Source organism: Salarias fasciatus, chromosome 11 (genome assembly GCF_902148845.1).
Source record: "Salarias fasciatus chromosome 11, fSalaFa1.1, whole genome shotgun sequence".
Classification (NCBI taxonomy): Eukaryota; Metazoa; Chordata; class Actinopteri; order Blenniiformes; family Blenniidae; genus Salarias; species Salarias fasciatus.
In genome coordinates, this window is record NC_043755.1 from 10,020,190 (window position 1) to 10,043,003 (window position 22,814).

A 22,814-nucleotide genomic window follows, 5' to 3' on the forward strand; every position below is an offset into this window, starting at 1 on the left:
ACAGTGGCTGTGATGACAGGAGAGAGAGAGAGAGAGAGAGAGAGAGAGAGAGAGAGAGAGAGAGAGAGAGAGAGAGAGAGAGAGAGAGAGAGAGAGAGAAATGAAAGATGCCAAAATCTCCTCTTTTTGACAAGTTGTGACAAAAAAAACCAAGGGTCTGTGATGAAACGTCCACCTTTCTGGTACATTTTAAGCTGGCATACATCACATGTTTTCACTGGGAAATACAGATGAAGGCCAGTGATCATCACACACACTTTGTGAGTGTGTTGCTCTCCCTGGACGACATGGTGGCGTTGGACACTGGGGACGGGAGCACTTAGGCCGGGTGTGGAAGAACATGTCGATAAAATATGACGGAAACAACAAGACAGGAGAGTTTAAATTCAACACAGCTCAGCAGTGAATGTACTTCTCCAACACTGAAGATGTTTATACAGCTCAGGTTCGGGGGGGGGGGGGGACAGCTGGTCCCAGCTGATAGTGAGGGCAGGTATAACGTGCATACTGCACCCAGAAAAGCCTTAAACCTGGATTCAAACCATGGACATTACCACGATGCAACACCCGAACACTGCAGCACTGTGTACACTCTTCTTGTTTCTTCAAATATGGAAAAGCAACTGCATGCTGTTCACAGACGTGATTTGCAAAAATGTTGAAATTTGTGAAATCTTGCACAGCCCCCGCACCTGAAAACTGTAATGCTGTGTGTCTGTAACATTACTGTTCTGTTTTTGACCATTCAAAAAATTCATTTTATGCATTTTCACTGCCAGAGAAACTGATATAAGTGTTTTTTTTTTTTTTTTTTTTTACCATTTTTGGGTGACAGTAAAGTATTATATTGCATTTATTCTTTCCAACTGGCTTAAATTTTTATTTACATTAATAATTACATCAGAGAGTCTCATATATGCACAAAAAAAGCTCTTGAAATATTCTCTACAAAGCAACCTCTGATGGCTGCTGTTCAGTGAAGACTTTAAAGTCTTCTTTAAAGTCTGTGTTGCGTTTACTTTTTCACAACTCCAATATTTATTACGACTAATTGCTTCTATTTTCCATTTCATGTTTGTCATCAAATCACTTCCCACTGTAATTGAAATCAGTCGTACTAATTATTCTGATCAAATTATCCTTTTCCTTTAGAATACATGGCTAGTTTTTGATCTTTCTGTTATAATAAATGTGAATGAGAATCTTTTTCTTCCACTCTTTTTGACCAACATGTTCATTCTAAAGTGACCCACTCTGGTTTATTAGTGTGGCTCATTCATCGTGAGTGATGAATTGAGGGATTTTGAGGTTGGGAGTTGAGTCTACAGAGAGTAATGAGGAATATGAAGCAATTTTGATGTGTTTCCACTGAAGTCCATTGAAGCCTTGCAGTCAATGGGCCACAGTGTGATTCTGCTTACTGACCAACAGGGGGCAATGTTAGGCCACCCTGGTTTGGATGCTGCGAGCCATTCACGACAGTGAACCTGCTTCAGTCTGGTGATGATGGGTCACAAGTTTGTTCAGTTTATAAAGTCAAAGTCACAGAGGAGTCCACTCAGCGATTGAGGTCACTTCATTCGGATCGAGTCCCACCAGTGGGAATAAATTATACGGTTCAATAACTATTTAATCGGGTCAGTAAATCACATCATTACCTCAGGCAATCGAATATGAATTAGCCAACTATTTTAGCCTTTCAATTTAGAGAAAAGTATGTTCAATAACAAAGTATCAGTAACTGGGGCTGACAAATCCACCAACTTATGCAGCTTAAAAAAAATTAATTAATGATATTAAAAGCAAAAGTAAAGAATTTTTTATTTTTATTTTGACTTTTCATTAGTAACTTATTTTATGTTATATGTGTTTTACCAAACCTCCATTTCAACAGTGTTGAACATATTCTCAATATGTTTTGTCCCTCTCATGTCCTGGATCAGAGAATGACTTACAAATACATCAATTATTGATATGAGGTTACGATTAATGCCGTTACAATGCCGTTGCATTACCTGATTGATGAAGGAAAGAAACAAATTAATTGGTTATTTAAATACGTAGGCATAATATAGAATTTTCTTAAAACACATCACTGTATTTTTCTGTATTCTGTGCAGCCTGAATGTCCTAAATTTACGATTAAGAAGGAGAAAGGACCAGTCTGGCCTTATGAGCCTGTGATATCTGGTGCACCGGCAGCGTCTCCTCCTCCTCTGGCCTGATGCATGCTGCAGGCCAGGAGGCAGGAAATGTGATTATGAGGAGACAGCAGCAGCTTCAATGAGATTTCTCCTCTGTCACTGAATGCACAGGTGCATCACAAACACAGCAGGCCACTCGATAAAATAAAGCCTGAAATGTTCAATTATCCGTTGAATTACATCATCCTGTTACACAATCCCCCTTTTTGAATTCACCCCACACAAGAAGGATTGGGCGCTGGCTTTGCTGCCTCAGATAGCTTCGCCTTCGATCCATTAATCAAATTTCCTCTCCTCATTTCCAGATTGCCAGACCTTCAGTGAGAGAAAGAGAGCTGGATCAGATCACAGAAATATGAAAAACACAAGAGAGAAAAAATGAACATATCAAACTAAAACTGAATTACCTCATGCAGTGTAACGATCCCTGATTATTCACTTTGATCTTTATTAAATGAATGCTTCAATTCTAAATATGGAAAACAAATTATGCGATGGTGTACTTAAACCTCCAAATGAAATAGCTTCGTATTTAGCAGTAATATAATTATGTTGATTATTTCCCTTCCAATTTCCTGTAAATGATAAGTTCTCTATAAGCCTTTACTGGATTTATTTGTAAAACAGTGTTACAAACTTAATAAATACTGACACTTGCTTGCCTATGGTACATTTTCTGGAAGCGTAAAACAAAAAGGAGCATCAAGTTTAGGTGCATCACTTTAGAAATTCACTTCAGAGTTCAGAGAACCATTTTAGTTATAAGGGCAATGTTAGCATTCAATGTAGAGTTAGACACAGAGATGACAAACAGCAAAACTGAAAAGCAGACTAAAGGTTAGGGAAACAAGCTTGAAACAGGACGTTCTGGATCATTTCCTACTGCTGACAGGTCACCACTGTTCATTCCTGAGCAAAGCTCTTCACCCCAGAATCTGTGTCAAGATAAACATTTGGATTTACGTTGATCCACTGTGGCTACCTCGGAATGAAAACACATCAGAAAACATCCGAAGCTCTTTCTCTTAGTGCTTTAATGGTGGTAATGAAAGCTTCTTCAATAGGAAACTGAGGTCCTTTAATAGTTACAAGAAAAAAGAAAGTAACTCTGGTTGTGAAAGTAGCTCTTCCACTGCTTTGGATTACATCCCTCAGCCTGTCTCGATAATATCAATATACAGTAACCAGGCTGTCCAGGATGCTATTTCTTACTGTCAGCTGGGATCATCCATCAGCAGCTCCATGTTGGGTTAAGCTGATGTGTAAGATGCTGTGACATTGTTTTTTACAGCTGATGTTGTCCTGTTCAACTACTCCTAATTAAGATGTCCCCTGGTTGCCTCCCTTTAGAGGCTTATAAGGCGAATCCGACTGGGAGGAGGCTCTGAGGTCGGCCCAGGACTGACTGGAGAGATCATGTTTCTGGTTTGGTCTGGGTGAAGCCTGGGATTCTCACAGGAGAGCTGGAGGAAGTTGCACCTTTGGATTTCTTTGCTCTCTATACTGGCATCGTGGTGCCATATGGATTAAGTGGTAAAGAAAAAAATGTATGTACGTATGTATGGATGGATGTATAATGAGACTTACATTAGTGACATTTGGAAATTTAAACGTTGCAGCCAGAAAGCCTGAGTTTGCATGGTAATAATGAGAAGTGCCGCTGGTAACAGGTAACAAATGGGAGTAAAATGTTGATGTGTTGTTTTATTTTTTTTTTTCTTGATCAGAGTTAAATTAGTGTAGGATGAGTCTCTCACAAATTATTTTGCAATCTAGTCTTCACACAGTCAAATCACATCATTTACAGGGATGCAACCATCACAAAAACACACATGACACCCTCTTCCCACAGACACAAAGAATTGTATCGGCAACAGTAATTACAAATGCTGTGTTGAAAGATACATTATCCGAATGATATAGTGCCTGGAATGCGTGACAATACGGCTGTGGACTTTGAACTTGAATGCCTATTGAAATGCTAAACTGCCCTGGTCAAAACATGACATGAACCCTGGGCTACCCTTGGATTGGTGTGACCTTGCCTGAAATGATATCTAATCAAAAACAAACAACCCAGTCACCATATCTCAACCCCTGCCAGCCTTGAGGAACAGAAAATGTATTTGTTTACTTATTTCACAGTTCATCTGTATGTTATGTAACAATCACATAACAGCTTCAAATGTGAAATATGTTTGAGTTAACAGGGAACAAAGTAATCAGTGATGTATCTAAAGTGTTTGTGTTAGGAGTGGACCTCAAATATCCCACTTTGTTCATGTTGAAAACACAAGGTAATGGTCAATATTGTAACTTATTTATTGTAGTCTGAGCATACATTCAGGCTGATACTCCAGTTGCATTGATGTGATCATCGCTGCAGGTTTGTTTTTGGTTTGCACATTCTAAAGAATGTGCAAACCAAAAACAATTTGTGTTATATCAAAAAGAATTTGTGTTATATCATTGGACTGAAAATTGATAGATGTGTTCCAATAAAAAAAAATGATCAATTTTACATTTTCTTGCAGGGTTTATTAAGTTTTAACAAGCTCAACATTTTGCTGCATCGAGAAAAACTGTTTCAGTTCTTTCTCACTTCTTCCTATGTGGGAATTCCATGCATTCGATTTGAAAACCAAGTGAAAGGGGATTTTCCCATTGATCATTCAAACCCAGTACCTGTACTTGTTAAGTCTAACAGTGTGGGAACAAATGGAGAACCTGGCAGCTTTGCGATCTTTCCGTTCCACTCTCCGGCTGCCAAACATTTACTCAGCGATCTGTTTACGCCGCTGCCCTTTGCCACCAGTCAGATATGGTAATTTGTTCACCTCCTACCTTCTGCGTGACCCACAGAGGCCTTTCAGTGACCTACTTTCCTTACATAGTCGACTCTTCACAGGCACAGCCCCCTTCGACGCCTGCCCTGCTGTGGGGAGTGTCCTTCCATGGCGCACGTCAGCTGACAAAGACAGGGTTGCACAACTTGTTTTAAAAAATGCCAGAGGCTTTAAACAAGAAAGGATATGTTGGCCATGGACTTGGATCATGGTTAACCTGCCGAGTGCTCTGCGTTTTATAAAATCCAACCTGCCCAGTCCCATAAATCTGACTGGTTGACTTTATGACACCCCGTCACTGGGCAAAGTCCATAAAAAGGCAGATCAGAAGACAATCAGCAGTGTGCAAAAAGCACATAGAAAGCAAATTAAGGAAAGCATAGTGACTCTTCAGCTGTTATTTCATACTTTCTATATTTAATCAACCTATAAATACCGCTATTATGCAATTCTCTCAGAGAATGTGAATAATGTAACTCTTTTTTAAACGAGTACGGTGCTTTTACTTTAAATTCTTTTAAACTCAAATATCTAAAATAGCTAAAAAGCCAAGTTTTGTCTCCATACTTTTGTGGATGTAACATTATACTTGTAAGGCAAGGATATTTAATATTAACAGGTGACTTTAGATTCACGCCCACATTTCCAGACTGTAATATCTCAGTCTATCCTTCAACTTATAAAATAGGCAGGATAGTCATGAAACGTCTTGTGAAATATCTTTACCTAACAGCCACATCAATATCACTAGTGAGCTGCATGGCGGTATTGTAGTGAACTCTCTCACTTTATGGCACACACACACACACACACACACACACACACACACACACACACACACACACACACACACGCAGTCTCGTATTTCTATCCTTGTGGGGACCTTCCATTGACTCCCATTCATGTCTAGCCCCTAACCCTGACCCTTACCCTAACCCTAACCCACACCACAACAAAGCCTAACCCTAAAGAAATGTTTTTGCACTTTTACTTTTTTCAGTAACAACAACATGGTCAAGAAAACACTGTTTCTCCTTCTTAGGACCGGAAAAAGGTCCCCACAAGGCACGTCGTTCCACGTTTTGCTATCCTTGTGGGGACATTTGGCCCCAACAAGGATAGAAATACGAGAACACACACACACACACACACACACACACACACACACACACACACACACACACACACACACACACACACACACACACACACACACACACACACACGTGCGCGCATATAGATCCTTTCTTATTCTGCATTATTAATATTATATGGTAGTAAGGTTAGTTTTTTAAACTTTGATCTTGCTGCAGTCCATTATACTTTTTTATAAGAAACAAATAAAAAAGAATTAGAATTAGAATAGTCTTTATTGTCATTGCAACAAGTTACCGAAGTTATAAAGAAAGCCTCCTTTATTAATTAATGCTTTGAATCATCTTTTTTTGTAATGACCCATCCTGTTTCCAGGATGTGTTGATCAGCCACATTGTGAGGCTCCAGAGAGCTGAGCTCAGAGGTCTTGCTCAGGGAGCCACAGATGTGAACTTTCCACTGTGCGAATGGAATCTGCAAACTACCATTCCTAAATCCAGATCTCTCACTACTGCCCACCACACACACACACACACACACACACACACACACACACACACAAACACACACACACACACACACACACACACACACACACACACACACACACACACAAACAAACACTACTTCAAGAGAACAAATGTATGAAATGGAATTTTTCTGTTTAAGTCGATTATGCTGCCTGGCACCTTGAATATGTCTGTATTGTACTGCAAACAGTCTGCTCTCTCATCTTGTAGCAACATTTCATTTCACAAGATATTGTCATTACTCATGTTGGCATCCATCTTGTTTCAAGTACTGACAAAGAGGAACAGCGTTCAAGGCTTTTGGAAACCACTGAGTGTCAGCGAAAGGAAAGACTGACTCACCATTACTATCGATTGTGCAAGTGAATTTTTTTTTTATCATTTAGGCATACTGTTCCTTTCATGTGCTGCCTTAAAAATACACACTGTACCTTTAAGTCAGCTGAACACCATTTGAAAAAAAAAGACTTTCTTTAAAAAGCCTCAATGACTTGTTTACATGTCCTTGCAGTTTGTCTATCCACTCCAAACATCTACCCTGTAAAGCTGTATGTTGTTCACATGTGGAATAAATAACCTCAGGTCTTGACTCTCATACCAGTTGTAAAAAGATGACCAGTGTGTGTGAGATGTGGGGGGATGGTCAGGTCACAGTCAAGAGCTGCTGTGTTATTACAGCCTGTTGCAGCAGTTTCAAGGCCACACAACTGGTTTAACATCCATACACCGGAAATATGAAGAAACGACAGTATTTCCTGTAACAGAAACACAATTGGTTCTTCAAATCAGCATTTTTGATTAAAACAATATTACATATCATTGAACTACACTTAAGGAAACTCTAATGATGTGTTGGTCCGAGCATGAAGCGTTGTTGACTGTGTATTTGGATAAAATGTGAGGTTTTAGTGGCGCAAGACTGTTGTTTTCGGTTTGATTCCCTCACTTCTCTCAGGAAATACCCGAAGCACCAACAAAGGACACGAAAGGAGGCGCGTGCACTGACGCCATCGGTCTGGCAACAGGCGTGAATGCGTCTAGCCGTCTGCTCGCCGATTGGTCGGTGGGCTCGTCCTCGGCTCCTGATTGGTCAGATCGGTGTCTGAACGGACTACTTATCGCCGCTGTAGATTCCATTTTGTTGCAATTCAGAGAGTCGGGAGAGGAGAGAGGCGGTTTCCAACAACCGCGGTTTGACATCTGGTAAAGCCTCTCGGGGAGACGGATTTGTAGGAAATATAGCTTTGCTGTGGTTCCTACGGACTCCGCCGAGGGTTTTCAGAAGGCGAAACACATTCATTTTTTGACGAAGGGCTTCAACAACCAAGCCCGAAGAAGTCGGTAAGAGGAGCAGTTTATTGCCTTCGTCGCCATATTGAGTTCAGTTCCTTTGTTTTGGTTCGGTGCCAAAGTCAAGTGACCCAAATTATAAAAACATATTTTCGCTTGCTATTCATATAGCTTACCACATATGACTGGATTATGGGAACGACGTGTTCGTTTTTGTGACCGAAAGTAAACTGCGCTCAGAGCGGCTGCCGCTAAGCCGCATTTAAAATGCGACGCACTGACGCAGATTTCTTATGTAATGTTGTGTTGTGATGTCTTGATGAAATATTCATCCCATAAAAGTTATTTTAGCCACATAGGGAAATTCCAAAAAAGAGGAGATACTATTATGCTGAGTATCGATTTCTGTGATGACGCACTCACAAATAGGCAGTTGACTGCGAGCCGTATTAATGCTTTGTTACACGACAATTAAGCACCAGCTTGCAATCAAACGGTGAGATTTCACCTCCTTATCGCTGCTAATCGATCATTTCCTCTTTTTTTTTCGTGGTTTGTAAAGGAGGTCGACTTCTTGGAGCATCGTGTGCCGAGGTGAATTGATGTTCAACTCGGCCCTGCGAGATAACAACGCTCCTTGTCACATGAAAACCTCAGACCTTGCTGGACACAGAAGTGCAGCGAGAAGTAGACAGAGAACTACTTCGAGGACCTGGGGCCCGGTCGGAGGGGAGAGATTGAAGAGAAGACAGCTCAGCTCCGTCAACTTTCTGACAACAAAGAGGTGAGAGGAGCAGAGGGGGCTGGGGCTGTTTTTCTCGCAGAGCGTGTGGGGGAGGGGAGGGGCGGTCCTGACTGTCTGCTGTTTCTGCACGTAGCCAGCGTACTTGTTGTTTTTCGGAGGCGGCGCAAGTGTGCGTGCACTGTGCACGGTGTTTATATCCCGCAGATGAATACACCATCACACAACACGACTTTATTAAGAATGAATTTAAGTAATTTTTAAATCTGCATTTGAAGTCGGATTTTACATGCTTTGTGGTGACGTCATTGTGTTTTGGGTTATCATAGGAATTGATCATTATGTTGTAAATTTTATTCTATACTAACTTACATTTAATTCCAGTGGTACATATTGTTTATACCACACATTTCATTAGGCGCTGGCTTTGGTCATCACTTCTTAACATGCTTTTCTAATGACTGCATATTTTAGGAACCTCTTATTTGAGATGATCCTTTTTTTTTTTTTTTTTTTTTGATAATGTGTGTTGACATCCCTGTGCTTTAGTTCACCTCACATGGATAATAGAATGACATTTGCAGTCTTGATGCTTGCTTTCTTTACCTAAGACTTCCGTCCCCTGCTAGTGGATCTTCTAATGTATTTATAATGAGTAAAAGGTTTCAACCCTGACCGAAGTATTTTTTATATCTAGGTGACACGTAGTGCTGAAGCAGTATGGGAGGTGGTGAGAGGTACAACATTCCAGTTTCCCACCCAGAACGTCCGTTGCCCAAGAAGAACCATCAACTTGGCCGGGCGAAGCAGAGGAGCCGTGACCAGAACGGAGCAGGAGCATCTACAGGAGGGGCTGGGGGCCTTCACCACCATGGCCACCGCCGGAGCGACAAAGGCGCTGCCTACCACAGGTCTCCTGAGGCGCGGCAGGCCGCGTCTGCAGAGAAGAGTGCTTCTGGCCGTTTTGCCACCAATTACGATCAGAACTGGGAGGGCGCAGTGTCTCACCTCAACACGCTTCTGGCCACCCAGGGCAGTCCAAGCTATGCGGGGCCAAAGTTCAGCGAGCCACCCTCACCCAGCGTGTTACCCAAACCCCCCAGCCACTGGGTGTCTTTCCCAATAGGCTCCTGTGATCACAGGGAGATGATGACCTTCCAGCTGAAGAGCCTCCTGAAGGTGCAGGCCTGAGAAGGATGCCCACAATTGATCTTTAGAAAAAAAATAAACCCAACATAATGCATGGACTGGGACTCTGTTGAGTCATCCACCCACCAGGAACGCCCCAGTGCTGTAATACTTTTAGTTCTTTTTAAACGTAACCTCACTTAAGGTTAATAAGTAATTATGGCAGCCTTTTGCTGTTTAATGTTTAACATCCTTTTAAAAACACAAAGCAAAACACCTTTTAAAACTATTACAGCCCTGTAGCCTTGCTGGTCGGCGATGTTTTCAGTGGAGTCAGTTTTTGTGACTGACAAACTGGATATCCTTTTTACTTCTATTTTGTTTTGTTGTTTTTCAATGTTGGCTGTTAAGGCAGATTGAGTGCCGTTTTCCTCCCCAAACAAGGACTGTGGTGTCGTTCAGGTAAATTCCCAACACTTTTACGGTCCATTTCTGTGGACAGACATGCCTTTTCATTTACATAGGTTTTATGATGAGACTTTGGAGTTGCCTCTGAAGCTTCAGGTGCTAAAGCAAGTTCACATTTGTAGCATTTTATGACAAGGGCCCATCTTCTTTTCTTAAGAGTACTGCACTCCTTGTTTGGGATGGAAAAAAACAAAGCACTTAGCTGCAATTCTGCAGGGAAAAAGTTCTTTTACTGGAGGTAATGAGCTGTAGTGGTAAAGGACAAGTGAGAAGTGTAACCTCAGACGAAGGGTAATAAGAGACCATGGCACACTGGCCTTTGAACACCAACTCCTGTATCCTTTTTTTATTGCGCTGTGCGCACATGCACTATAGGAGTTGTGTGTCTCTGGTCTGCGGCACTCTATCATAGCATTATTTTGTACATGTCCTTTTTTGTTGTGGTTGAAAGATATATGAATTGCTGTGTGTTACCAAAGCAATGTATTGCTGTTTTTCTTTATTTTGGACATCCTCTGCGTGGCTTGGCGCCGACGCCTTCGCCACTACAAACTTTACCAGACTGCAGTGAACGGCTGGCCGGTGGCCTTTCGGGCCGCCTCGCTGTTCACCTGTTCCAATCAGCACTGTTATTACCCCTCAGTCTCTGCCTCCTCAGGGCAGCGCAGCAGCTTCAACATGCGGAAGAGAGCCATGCTAAGATGCGGGACTGATGAGTTTTGACTCGACGTGGCTCTGTTGGCTGTGTGCATTTGTGTGCAAGGTGAGGCAGAGCTGAGGACGGTTTCTGAAGAGGAATTGCCCTTTTGGGGGCTAATCCGAGGCAAGACGCTGTTGTTTGTGTTTACAAAACAGGTCTCAATTATTGACCATTGCGTAATCTCTAGACACTTGCTGCCCATGCCTCTTCCTCTTGTTTACCTTCTTGCACTTCAATCAGACTGTTGTTTTTCCTGAGTTACAGACCAGAATGCTATTGAAATGATGGAGGCGTAATTGACTATCTTCCTATGGATTCTCTATTTTTGTGTCTCAATCCTCTATAAAAGCTCTTATTGCTCTCTTTGCAGAATTGGAGCCGTGAGCGGCCGGCGTTAAGATAACAAAACAAAATAGGAGAGGTTGTTAGTGTCTGTTAAAGAGCCATGTAAATAATAAAATGTATAAAGTACTTGTAGCATATGTACATTTACAGGCCGAATTTGAGGCCTGTCTGACAAAAGTATTTTTAGTAATAACACTGAATGTATAAGACATGCTAAGGACGTGTCTTGACTTCAATACAGAAAGAATATTTTTGTTAAAAAAAAATAAAAAACCTGCCTCTAGCATTTGACAGAAGCCCTGCGCTGTAGTCTTTCCAGAGATCTTGCACATGTTTTTTTTATTGTTTTATATTGTGCAGCGCAGGGCGAAAATGCTATAAGTGCAAATTAAGTAAAACTGCAACGAAATCGAAACAATTGGATTGTAGGAGACTTGCTTATGTACAAATTTGAGTCTTGAATGTGCTTACAGTGTATAAGCGTGATGCTTTTAATCTTAAGTTGACAAACCTTGTGCCTAAGTTAAAACTCATGCTGAAACCTCTTTTATTTGGCGGCTATCTCAAAAGTTGACCAAACTTTCTCTCCAGAGCCACTTTCAGGTCTCAGCTGTTCTTCCGCCAGCTGACGCCTGAATCCGGCTCCATGCTGTTTTTAAGTACTTGCCTTCTCCAGATTCTTCATGTAAGCATTTTATTTCTTGCCCAGATTGAGTTGTGCATGGCAAAGTCTCCTCACTCGAAATTTGTAACGCTGTAATGAATTGGCTACTAATTTGTCCCCTCGATACAATGTCACCATATGAAAAAGAAATGTAACAATGTGCCCCACTGAAGATTGGAATGAATTTGTGAAAAAAAGAAGAAAAAACAAAAACAATGAATTGACAAACTTTACAAAAAAAAGAAAAAGAAAAGAATAAATCCCTCTCCCTCCCCCCTACTTCTGTCTGAGTGTCATTTTGTCTGTTTTCGGATAGGAGAGATCACTTACTTTAAGTATAAATACTGCAGCATAAGTCAGACACAGGCGATAGTAGCAGAGCTTCATATATGATACTGAAACACTTTATAGTAACATGACAGCCATTTTCAAGCTGTCGGAATGTTTTTTTTTTTTTGCACGACCCAGAACACAACACGGTAAGAATCCACTGTTTTTTATTGACAACACCGGGTTAAACCTGCAGGACAGGGTCTCTAAGGGATACTTTGTTCCATTCACTTGACAGATGCAGAAAAAAATATTTGTACCTCATTGTGAACATAAAATACTTTATATGGTATTAGGTACAACTGACAGGTATTATAGGATACTGTTTGCCTGCAGGAAATAAAACTGCCCATGAAACCAGGCACATAAAGCCGGATCACTTGGTAAATACTGACAAATCAGTCCTGACTTGAGTGTAATTTGGATTTCTGTTTACATAAACACAACTAAAATGAGTCAGACCACACGTTCACAAACCATGTATGTAAGTATTGCTGACGCAAAGTACAAAAGTATAATTGGCAATACCAAAACTAGTCATATCTCCATTTTTTTTTGTACCCCACACAGCACACATACAAATATACAACAAAACTGTGCTTCCATGATTCACTTCGGCGTCTTTCCACTTAAAAGAAAAGTGAAACACAAAAAGAAAACATCGCCCCTGCTGCTCTTTTGGCAATAGATTCCTAAACAATGACATGAACAAATACAAGCAGAGGGCCCTAAAGTTTGAGTGATTAGACCCTTTTACACAAAGATTCTTTTTTTTAGCTATTTAGACAAACCTATGCTAGATCATGTGACTTTTACAAACCACTCGTTTCATGAGACACAACAGGTGCCAGGTTACTTTTTTCCATCATTCTTGCATCTATGGCTCCACTAAAACAGTCTGAACGGCAGCACAGCCCCATCTACTGTAACAACCATGAAACAAACCTTTGTGTAAAAGAGACTATATTTCGACTGAACAGAAACATCCTCAGATACACACACACACACACGCACGCTGGGGGTTTCTGGAGGAACAACTAGCCAGTTAGTGGCCCCCAGACTTGCGTCCGGCCCAGGATCTGGAGCGAGACCGCGATCGGGACATGGAGCGAGACATGGAGCGCGACGGAGATCGCCCCACAAACTGATTCTGGGAGCTGGAGGTGGGCTGGAAGTCCTCGACCGGGCTGTGGGACCTGGACGGGCTCTTTTTGCCTTTGGGTCTGGTGGGCCTGGGGGGTGAGGGGGAGCGCGAGGCAGAGCGGCTGCGAGAGGCCGGTTCGTGGTGAGGCCTGTGGTGGTCCCGGGGAGGACCTCTGTACCTGCTGGGAATATTATGATTATTGCTCAGAGTGCTAATTAAATATAGAGTAAACACTGAAGAGCAGACCAGAGGCTTACTTCTCATTTTCGTGGCCTCTGGGGTATCTGTGTCGACCGTAGGCCCGAGAGCTGTAGAGGGAAGAAGGAACAATACACTTGAGTTACTGTACACCTACTGTATGAATGACAACAGAAAATTGAGCCTTTCTATTTATAACATCTGTCATGTTTTGTTTATATGAAATGCAAACCACAGAATGCGACTATATTCAGTTCACTGCTCAAGTACACAGCTAAAGAAAAACATCACAAGCACCAGCCAGTCTAATAACCCTATACTCCACAATGTTGTAGTGAGTCACTGACACTCATGTCTGTGAGAAAAGAATACAGAACACAAGGGACAAGATTTCCCCACAAACCAATCTGCAGAAACTGATAGTGACTCACTGCTACCCCACAGTGGATGAAAGAAGAATTACATGCATCTTCAATATTGTCCCTGTAAGAATCTGACTTCCATTTCTAATGAATAGAATTCTAACATAAACCGGCCTCATTTTATTTTCTTTTTTTAAAAAACTTCAAATGTAATCTGGTTGTTCTGAAGCTTGGTATGAACATATTGAGAATTGAACAGGATTTTTTTTAAAAGCAGAATTAAGAATATATAATTTTGTCTACGTTTGCACCTCCACCAAAACAACTTCCTCGAACAGGCTACTGTACTCGGCAATAAACCCTGTTTCTGTTTCTGACAGAGTGCTGCTTTTAAAAATGTTTGGACCTCATATTGGAGGTTTTCCTTTATGCAACAAGCTCTCTATTCCAGGCAGAGGCCAACACAGTCCTTACTCTTAAAACCTTTTCTGTAGTGAGCTTCTTTCTCTCTCTCTTCTTTTTTTTTTTAACACTCTCCACACATCGGTTTCGCGATTTCATGCCTCACACATCAGTAATTCAATCATTTTCAGACCGAGGTATACCAACCTTATTAACCACAATCCATAAACAAACAAAATAGACTGTGTTCCACTGGAAATGCATCTTGGGTAAGTGAAAGCAAATTGGCAGGATACAGCATTTCAGTTGAACATTGCTAACAAGAGCATTACAGGTCAACAAGCAAACACTGTTATAGATGTCTGTTGTAGATAAATAGCAGCTAATCAACAGAAAAACACTCACTCTCTGGGACTCTCGGACCTTCGAGGACGACGCTCAAAAGACGGACTCCGGGACCTGCGGCGATCATAACTGCGGCTCCTGGAGCGTCTCCGGCGGTTGTCCCTTTCATCGTCATAGCGGGAGAAGCTACGAGGGGAATGGCGCTCCTTGGCTTTCATCTGGTTCGGGGCTGAAGAGACAGACGGGACATCAAAACTTGAGTTAACCACATTTCCTGACAAGGGCTGGAGAAAAGATTTATCTTTCGTGCCAGATGTTCCTACTTTTGCGATCTCCCTGGGCAAACTGGATCTCGATCTCGCGTCCACAAACGCATTTCCGGTCCAGGTTGTGCAGAGCGTCTTCTGCATCTCGGACATCCTCAAACTTGCTGTGCTGTTAAGGTCTTTTTTTTTCTTTTTGAATTTGGAGAGTTGGGACAGACAACTGCAGATATGCACAACAAGCAATAGGCTGCAACACAAGTCAGAAGCTCCAAATCACACAAACAGCAACCAAATCATCAGCGAGGAAGAAAAAAAAAGTCTTGGCACAATTTAAAGTGAACAGAAAATGAAATAAGTAATTTACTAATTCATAATGAATTGTCCTCCGGAATATTAACTGTCATTAGTACACAGAATGCTGAATCAATCGTTGCATCTGTGATTCCAGATCGTGAAGACAAGACAAATATTGATAGTGATCAGATTGGGTAGGATACAAAAACTTTGCCTTGTTACCTTTAACATGCTTGATCTTTCACCTTCAGCTTGATCTTTATTGTCTTGGCAGAAGAACTTGAGGTTTCCTGCTTGTCTTTGCCCAATAAACACTTTGCTTTTCCTCCCTTTGGTAGTCAAATGGAAGTCTGGGTGCTCTCTTTGCATCTTCATGCTCTCTCTTTATTTTCCAAATTCCACTACTGCTTGTGGCCTGGGTGTCTTTGGCTTGAATCTACTCTACAACCGCTTTTCAACTTTCTCTGGTGTGGGGTCTCCAGAACTGTATCTTTATCATTCTAAGGCAACAACAGAAGAAATATTGGTTAGGAATAGGTGTAGTGCTGCAGATATCAAATGACATAAAATCACACACACAGCATAAACACCTGTAATATAAAGAAAGGAAATGAATCCCCCATTCCCCCCCCCCAAAAAAAAAAAAAAGGTCAGGTTCAGTGATAAATACTCTGCTTAGAAGTGTTATGAGAGAAAATAAAGAAATAAAGGATATTGAATGTAAGCAAATCCTCTTGGCCGCCGTGAATAGAAGTCAAGTGGAATGTAGACATCTACAATAGGCCCATAACGACCAAACTCACGTCGTAAATCCTCTGGCCTAAAGTGTCATGAAATAAGCACATTTATTTTGCTGGCGACCATGTGAACTTGGCTGGAGTTCACAGTATACACAGGAGTTGGTGCCAACACATACTTAAACAGCAGACAAATCGTATTACTTTTCCAACTCTATAGATGTTAAATACACACTCTTACTGCAACTACAAAAAAGAAGCATGCAGAATTTGTACTTTCCAGAAGGAGAAAAGGTGGAAGTTTGACAGTCACCTGAAACCACCAATCACACAAATTACACTAACAAGGTTATTAGAATATGTGAATAGCAAAAAATTAGACTCAAAAGATACTGTGGCATATGATAATTCAGATTTTTCAGTAGATATGAGGCAACTACAGCTCAGTAAAGCTCAAAGTTAAGGAATTCAATGCAAAAAAAAGTGAAGAGGAAGAAAATTGCAGAAAGCTGCATCTGACAATTTTACTATATTTTGCACTGGGACATTTTTTTTAAAATAAATCTTTACAAATAACTACGTCTAACCACTACAGACCGTGTGACATAACATTTTATGAGATGTTAACTTCTTTTTTTTTTATATCTTTGCACAGAAAAAAAGGAACCAATTTAACTTTTCTACTGCTTCACTGGTCCAACTCATCACAGAAGAAATTAAATTGAACAGCTGAAATTTAAATTTTAGGGTAGATAACTAAAAGTAGAACAAAATTAACAAACATTTTGAAAAAAGTACGAAAAATTAAAACAGTTACCAACTAGAAAAAAAAAACAGAAGAGCTGGTATTACATAAACATTGGAGTGAAGCATAAATGTAATGTACTGAGGCTACAGAAGTTTAATGTCCAGAAAACAAAAGAATCGCGGCGTTTCAACTTCGCTTCGACGTCTCAGTTTTATTTACGTGTTGTGCTAACAGACAAACCGGTCCGCAGTCTATTTATAAACAGGCAATTGGATCCACATTGTGTTAAAATGAAGATCCAGCTCTCTGTTTGGACACGGTCCAGTAGTTCTTGCCTCTTTGCTATTTTAGTGTTAAATGGCTGCTAGCGGACGAGCATTAGCTTCGCCGCGCTTCCACTGACGCTGCGCGGGCGGCTAAAATTAGCACATACCTGGACTCGTCGGAGATATTTCGTACGAAAAGAGACGAATTTGGAGGCCTCGTGTATCTCGCCATTTTTTGTCCGCTTGTAGCTACGGTTCGGAGCGGCCGCGGGTCAGATTACTGCTTTATCTTCCTTTTTTAACGCACGTACAACAGCTCGCGCACAGCTACGTGGGCAAGACTCACAACGAAAGACCGCGCATGCGCCGAGTTGAGAGGCCGCGAGGACGCGCCGAGCGGAAGGACCGCATGGACGCGCTCGCGCTCGCGCGCACACACACACACACACACACACACACACACACACACACACACACACACACACACACACACACACACACACACACAGGGACCCGTGTGTGACATGGACGTGATTATGCTTGGTAAGGGCCTGCGTCAAGCGGACACTTCGTTTGTGCTGCTTCGATTTTTAGGATATTGCAAATTTGTTGCTACATTGTCTAAATTGAACAAATATGGTCTGAACTGTTTGCGTTGGAAATGTGTTAAAGAGGGCTGCTTTTCGGTGGGTTAATTAGCCAGGCAAGTGCACTCCATGTGTCTGCGTATTTTCGTTTTTTTCTGTTTTATTTCGTACTTTTGTATTTTTCTACCTGCTATCGTATCGTACAGCCAAAGTAGCTACAGGCTGTCCAAAAAGTAGATACAAATCATGACGTCACAGTCTAATTTGCAAAATTGATCATGTGTATGTAATTGTAATCAAGGCTGCAGGAGAGAAGAATGAAACTGAGGGAGAGACAAAATATGTGTCAAAACAATAGAAATGAACTTCTGTTGATTCTTGGTTTGTTTTTTAATTTTGTCTTTGAAATAGGACGTCACTTCTCAAAATAACTTCATGACTTAGCTACTTAGTCTAGACTCACATTAAATAAGCAAATTTGTCCTGTATTGTTGAACGTTAGCATATAATATTTCATCAAAAGACTTATGTGGAGTGGAAATGATAACTCCACCTTGCAACCCACCTCCTTTATCAAGGGCTTGGAACCAGCAAAGTGAACCAAAAGAGACCTTAGGTTTTTTTTTTTTTTTTTAGTTTCCTAAAGTTTAGTTTAGTTTCTAACCTTCTGCTCTGAAACAAGTCCCAGTAAATCATTATCGTTGCTGTAAGGATAATGTTTTTAAAAAATTTTTGTATAAATGGTTTTAACTTGACAATATTAACCATCTAAATTGACCAAAAATACAATGCAATTGAAAACAAAAACCCCAAAAACTCAATGCACTGTGAGAAAATGATGATAACTAGTTATCCCTGTGGTAACTTTTCTGACACCTCCCGCTTACAACCCAAAAAGTCAGAAGGATCACGAGGCCCTGCTTTCACGGTCTGTACTCGTACTGAAAATCAAGATCAAGTGAGCTTTTGCCCTTTTGCTCTATGGATGAACCCTAATTCAGTTTCATTATTTATTTTTTTAAATTGTGAAACAAGGCGGATCTTTGTGCACATGTGATTGAATTGCAGTGTGGATGTGAAGTGGTGTGAGTTTCCTCTCTGCTCTGAGTTGGGGTGATACTGACCCGACCCTGGGGCTCTCAGCAGCACCCACTGCTCATTTAGAACTGTAATTGCAGATCTAGATGTGCTTTTGAGTCAGTCTCTAAAACACCAGAAAATTCTCTACACTGGAAAGTGGCTAGATTTGTTGCTAGTCTCTAATTGGATTTTGTAGGAGCCAATTAGCGCAAGGTGTTAAATAGAACCTTATTATTGCCCGGCAGGTGCTGCTGCCCGGAAGGGAAAACAGTTTTGACTGCTGCTGCTGCCGTCATCATGGAAGATAAGATGTGTGTTTTTTTTAGTTTAGAATTCAGAATTGTCTTTATTGTCATCGCAACAAGTTACCGAAGTTACAAGTGCAACGAAATTGCATGGATTTTTAAGACGCCCAGGCAGCCAATTACGGCGCTCCGTCTTGAAAAGGAAACAGAGTTAAAGAAACTCAGACAGAAATTAGGGGAGGAGGGGGGGGGGGGGGAAGATACATCAATTCAGATCACGGTTCCGAAGGGAGTCGTGATTAGAAGTGAGAGACCAAAAAAAGCCAACCTGCGCACATACATAGCAAAAAAACACGAGACAAGTTGCTATCAGACTAACGGATCAGCAGTCGCAGCTATATCAGCACAACACATCATCACCACTAGTCGTCAGCAGAAAGGTGTGGTGGAGACGTTGAAAATGGGGGAGGGAGTGTGTGTGGCATGTATGTGGCATTTCCGTTCATCAGTCCGTGTACGCGTGTGTGGGGTTTGGCCCGCCTCCCCTTTGCGCTCCAACTCAGATGGTAGCTGCCGGGACGGCCTTGAATGAAGCAGTCCAAAGTGAACTTGGGTTGCAGCTGAGAGTGAGAGAGGGAAAATAGACAAAGCAATCAGTCATGTCTTGAATCTTCAGGGGGATTTGTTTAGTCTTCCAGGGGCGCCAAACACAATCAGAAGTTATCTTGTTTTGGTGTGGAAGGAGCCGTTTGACCTTCCTTTGCTCGGTTTCTCCACATTTCAGACAGAAGCTGGCTTAACCCTCTCGGCGATGGTGACATCCAACTTGCGTCTCAATCGTCCATAACCCAAAATGTCCACCTTTCGAAAGAGTTCGCACAAACGGTCAGTCTCAGCTTTTGCCCGTTGATTTGAAAAGACCGTCCTCCCTTGGACGTCTTTTGTGGTGGCGGTCTTCTTAATCCTCCAGAGGATCAGGTCGCAGCACCGGCCAATCAGCAGCAGACCGATCATCATAAATCCGAAAATGTAATCATCCACAATGACCTCGACGGACAGGGGTGCCAGGCATGTGACACCCCTCCACTTCTCCTGGGCGTCCATCACATATCCAGCATGCCGAGTCCCGTCCGGACAGGCAGAATCCCCCGCTCCTGTGCTCTTTGTTGAAAAACTCGTATCAATTGCGTAGAGAGACCAGCTGATCAATTCCATGGTTGATATTTGGTTTGTTCGAAAAATCAAGTCAAGTGATTCCTCCAGTAAAACAGACGAGACAGAGAGCAGCAAGCAGAGACGATAGGGAGGGAGAAGCAAAGTAGGGAGCGATAGAAAAAGCGTCCGCCTCCTCCGAGAGCCAGCAAAGAAGAGTTTAGAGTTTGTTTTGAGTAAAAATAAATGAACATTTCATTAATCAGTAAACGATCGCCTCTGTCACTTCATCCATGCCATGAAGGGTTTCAACACATCAGCCAAAATTCGGGTAGAAGCACCTCAGGGGCTTCAAGCATAGGTTTAGCCTCTACAGATTTGGAAAGTCACCAGATTTAGCCAGAAAGTTGCCAAGTTGGGTACACTGCTCCCGCCTGCACGTGATTAAGTCACGTTTCACCTGCGTCCACTTACCTCCCAGTGTATATAACTCCCTCTCCCCGTGTGTCTGCGCCAGATTTTTACTGTTTTAGTGTTTTTTCTGTTTTGAGCCTGTGTACGTCCCTGCAACTAGAGAGTTAGCCATTTACTTATTTCTTGACCTAGTCTCGACTGTTTTGTCTTTTTTCATGGCAGCAAGGGTAAGCGTCCTTTTTGTTTTTGCTGTGACACTTTGTGTAGTCGTGGTTGCTGGTTTTGCTCCTGTTCCAGTCAGTGTTTCTCAAGTTGCATCCTCTTATTTATGTTTAGCAGCACAAATCAGCGTGTTGCCTTCAATGAACGAATGATGGCAAGCGATGAATCGATCCACCCATATGTTATTTTTTTGTTTGAAAAGGCAAGCCTGATGTTTTTTAATTTTCTACCTCAGCAGTGCCTGGATTTGAAGTGATATTGGTGGTATGGAAGAAAGGGACCATCACACCTGTCCAGAGTGGTAAGGAGCTCAGTAACGTATTATTTGAGGAATAATCTCTGGGAGATGGTGGATATTGTCCCGATTCCCATTAACCATGGCAAAACCCATGGCAAGAAAATCTTCACAGGTTTGTGTTCCCCACTGTCTTAGGTCTCTCTTCCCTCTGGAATGACAACAGACTCTTCTGCAATCCGGGCTTTCAGGTATTTCTTGCATATATCTGATGTGAGAGGGACTGGCGGTGATGGCATGGGTCAGTTCTTTTGCATGGCGCATTGACTGTAATTTAATGAACTCTGCTATTGCCTTCACTAAAACATCTTCTCTGTGTGGTGGTTTGCTTTTCGGGCTTTCTCACTCGCAGATCATCTTAATACATTGTTCTACATTAACTCTGACAAAACAAGGGGTCGGTTTTGTGCACTGGTTCATCTTGATGTAAGTCTTTAGGTCATGATGAGGAGTAAAAACTTCCATCAGCGCACCATGAAAAAGCAAAAGAAAAATCACTCACATCTTGTTTTGGCACCTGCATGAATCCACTCTGTGTCCCTGTGCTATTGCAACAGCATTGTGTCTTTCTGACACCGTCTGGTCCACAGGGACTCTGAAGCTGTTTGGTCCTGTCAGTACTCCTTGATAGAGGAATTTGTGTCTATTTGGCCTCACTAGTTTTTCCACCACTGAGTCTTAAAACATAATGTCTGGGGAGGCCTCTGTGTATTTGTGCATGACTCTATGACTGGCAGAAAAACTTGTCCAGGCCGATGCCACTGTGCAGAGTGCCGCATTTTCACTGCATTTTTGTAATTGCAGTATGGGATCTTGTCACACAACTCAAAGTCGTTTTTTTTCTTGTTCTGATTTCCACATGGTAGCTAACCTGGGTAGAAGGCTTTGCTCAGGATCTCCAAAATCTACCTGCTTGGTTGCCTGTGATGCTTGCCATACATGGGTTCCTTCCTGCCCTCACACATTTCTGAGACTACTTTTACACACGTGTCCATGCATGAAGTACTTGGAATGACCTGTGTGCATGTTAATCTGTAAATCAGATTTACAGATTAACCATTTATGGTATGAACATAAAATACTGCTTTTTTTAATTGCCAGCATGCATCACCCTCACAACAGGATGCGATTCACTATTGTTCTACAGAAACATTCTAGTTTTCTAAACTGTGCCACTCCTCATCCTCTCCACTACAACTACAGCACAACATAGTCCCAAGTTCCCAACAATTCAAACTTAAAACAAAATTAAACAGGCGTCACACTGTCTCAACTTGTTATATCTGAAAATCCAAAGCAGCCCAAATCAAATTTTTTCCATCACAAACCAGTCATATCAATCATTACGAACAGCTTGCATAAAAAAAATAAATAAATAAATAAAAAGCATTCAAGCAACCTTTGTCAGATAAGATGAACTTCAGTGTTAATGAATCTTACATCAATTTAAACTTCAAAAAATTGATAAATGAAGATACTTTCTTACATACATATCTTTCTATTTTGCCTCTTTGCAATGAAGGTGTGCTAAAATGGTAAAGTACATAAACATAAGGCTTAGATTTTATTTTCCTTTTCTTCTGTGAAACCTAACTGAACTATATTCCTGCCTGCAGCCTTTAGTCTGTGTGTTTGAACTCTTAAAGTGGATCTGCTGGAGCAGTGAGTTCAATGACATGGCAGACAGGCGGTTTGCTTTGAAACTGAAATGCTCC

General features: G+C 41.6%; 2 protein-coding genes across 3 annotated transcripts; one reads left to right on the forward strand and one right to left on the reverse strand.

Annotated features, from left to right (window-relative positions):
• The first annotated feature begins 7,823 nt into the window (after window positions 1–7,823).
• On the forward strand, window positions 7,824–11,877 carry pnrc2 (proline-rich nuclear receptor coactivator 2). Its single transcript, XM_030101993.1, has 3 exons — window positions 7,824–8,016; window positions 8,528–8,749; window positions 9,405–11,877. Exon 3 carries the CDS (start codon window positions 9,428–9,430, stop codon window positions 9,896–9,898), a length of 471 nt encoding a protein of 156 aa, XP_029957853.1. The 5' UTR covers window positions 7,824–8,016; window positions 8,528–8,749; window positions 9,405–9,427; the 3' UTR covers window positions 9,899–11,877.
• Window positions 11,878–12,492: 615 nt separating this feature from the next.
• On the reverse strand, window positions 12,493–17,451 carry srsf10a (serine and arginine rich splicing factor 10a). 2 transcript variants are annotated; one of them, XM_030101992.1, is made up of 6 exons: window positions 17,272–17,451; window positions 16,069–16,173; window positions 15,117–15,220; window positions 14,854–15,022; window positions 13,744–13,794; window positions 12,493–13,664 (listed from the first exon to the last, which is right to left on the reverse strand). In XM_030101992.1, the coding sequence occupies exons 1-6, from the start codon at window positions 17,334–17,336 to the stop codon at window positions 13,388–13,390; spliced, it is 771 nt and encodes a 256-aa protein (XP_029957852.1). In that variant the 5' UTR covers window positions 17,337–17,451; the 3' UTR covers window positions 12,493–13,387. The 2 variants fall into 2 exon arrangements, with proteins under 2 accessions (XP_029957852.1, XP_029957851.1); XM_030101991.1 differs by having other exon boundaries at window positions 12,493–13,667.
• Between the last annotated feature and the right edge of the window lie 5,363 nt (window positions 17,452–22,814).

What these genes read in the sequence shown, in the direction of transcription:
- pnrc2 (XM_030101993.1), top strand. Translation starts at nt 9,428, where the DNA reads ATGGGAGGTGGTGAGAGGTACAACATTCCAGTTTCCCACCCAGAACGT.
- srsf10a (XM_030101991.1), bottom strand. Translation starts at nt 17,336, where the DNA reads ATGGCGAGATACACGAGGCCTCCAAATTCGTCTCTTTTCGTACGAAAT. An exon ending in AGGTCCGAGAGTCCCAGAGA is followed by an intron (nt 13,795 to 14,853) that starts GTGAGTGTTTTT and finishes TTCCCTCTACAG; the next exon opens with CTCTCGGGCCTACGGTCGAC. An exon ending in AGAGGCCACGAAAATGAGAA is followed by an intron (nt 13,668 to 13,743) that starts GTAAGCCTCTGG and finishes TAATATTCCCAG; the next exon opens with CAGGTACAGAGGTCCTCCCC.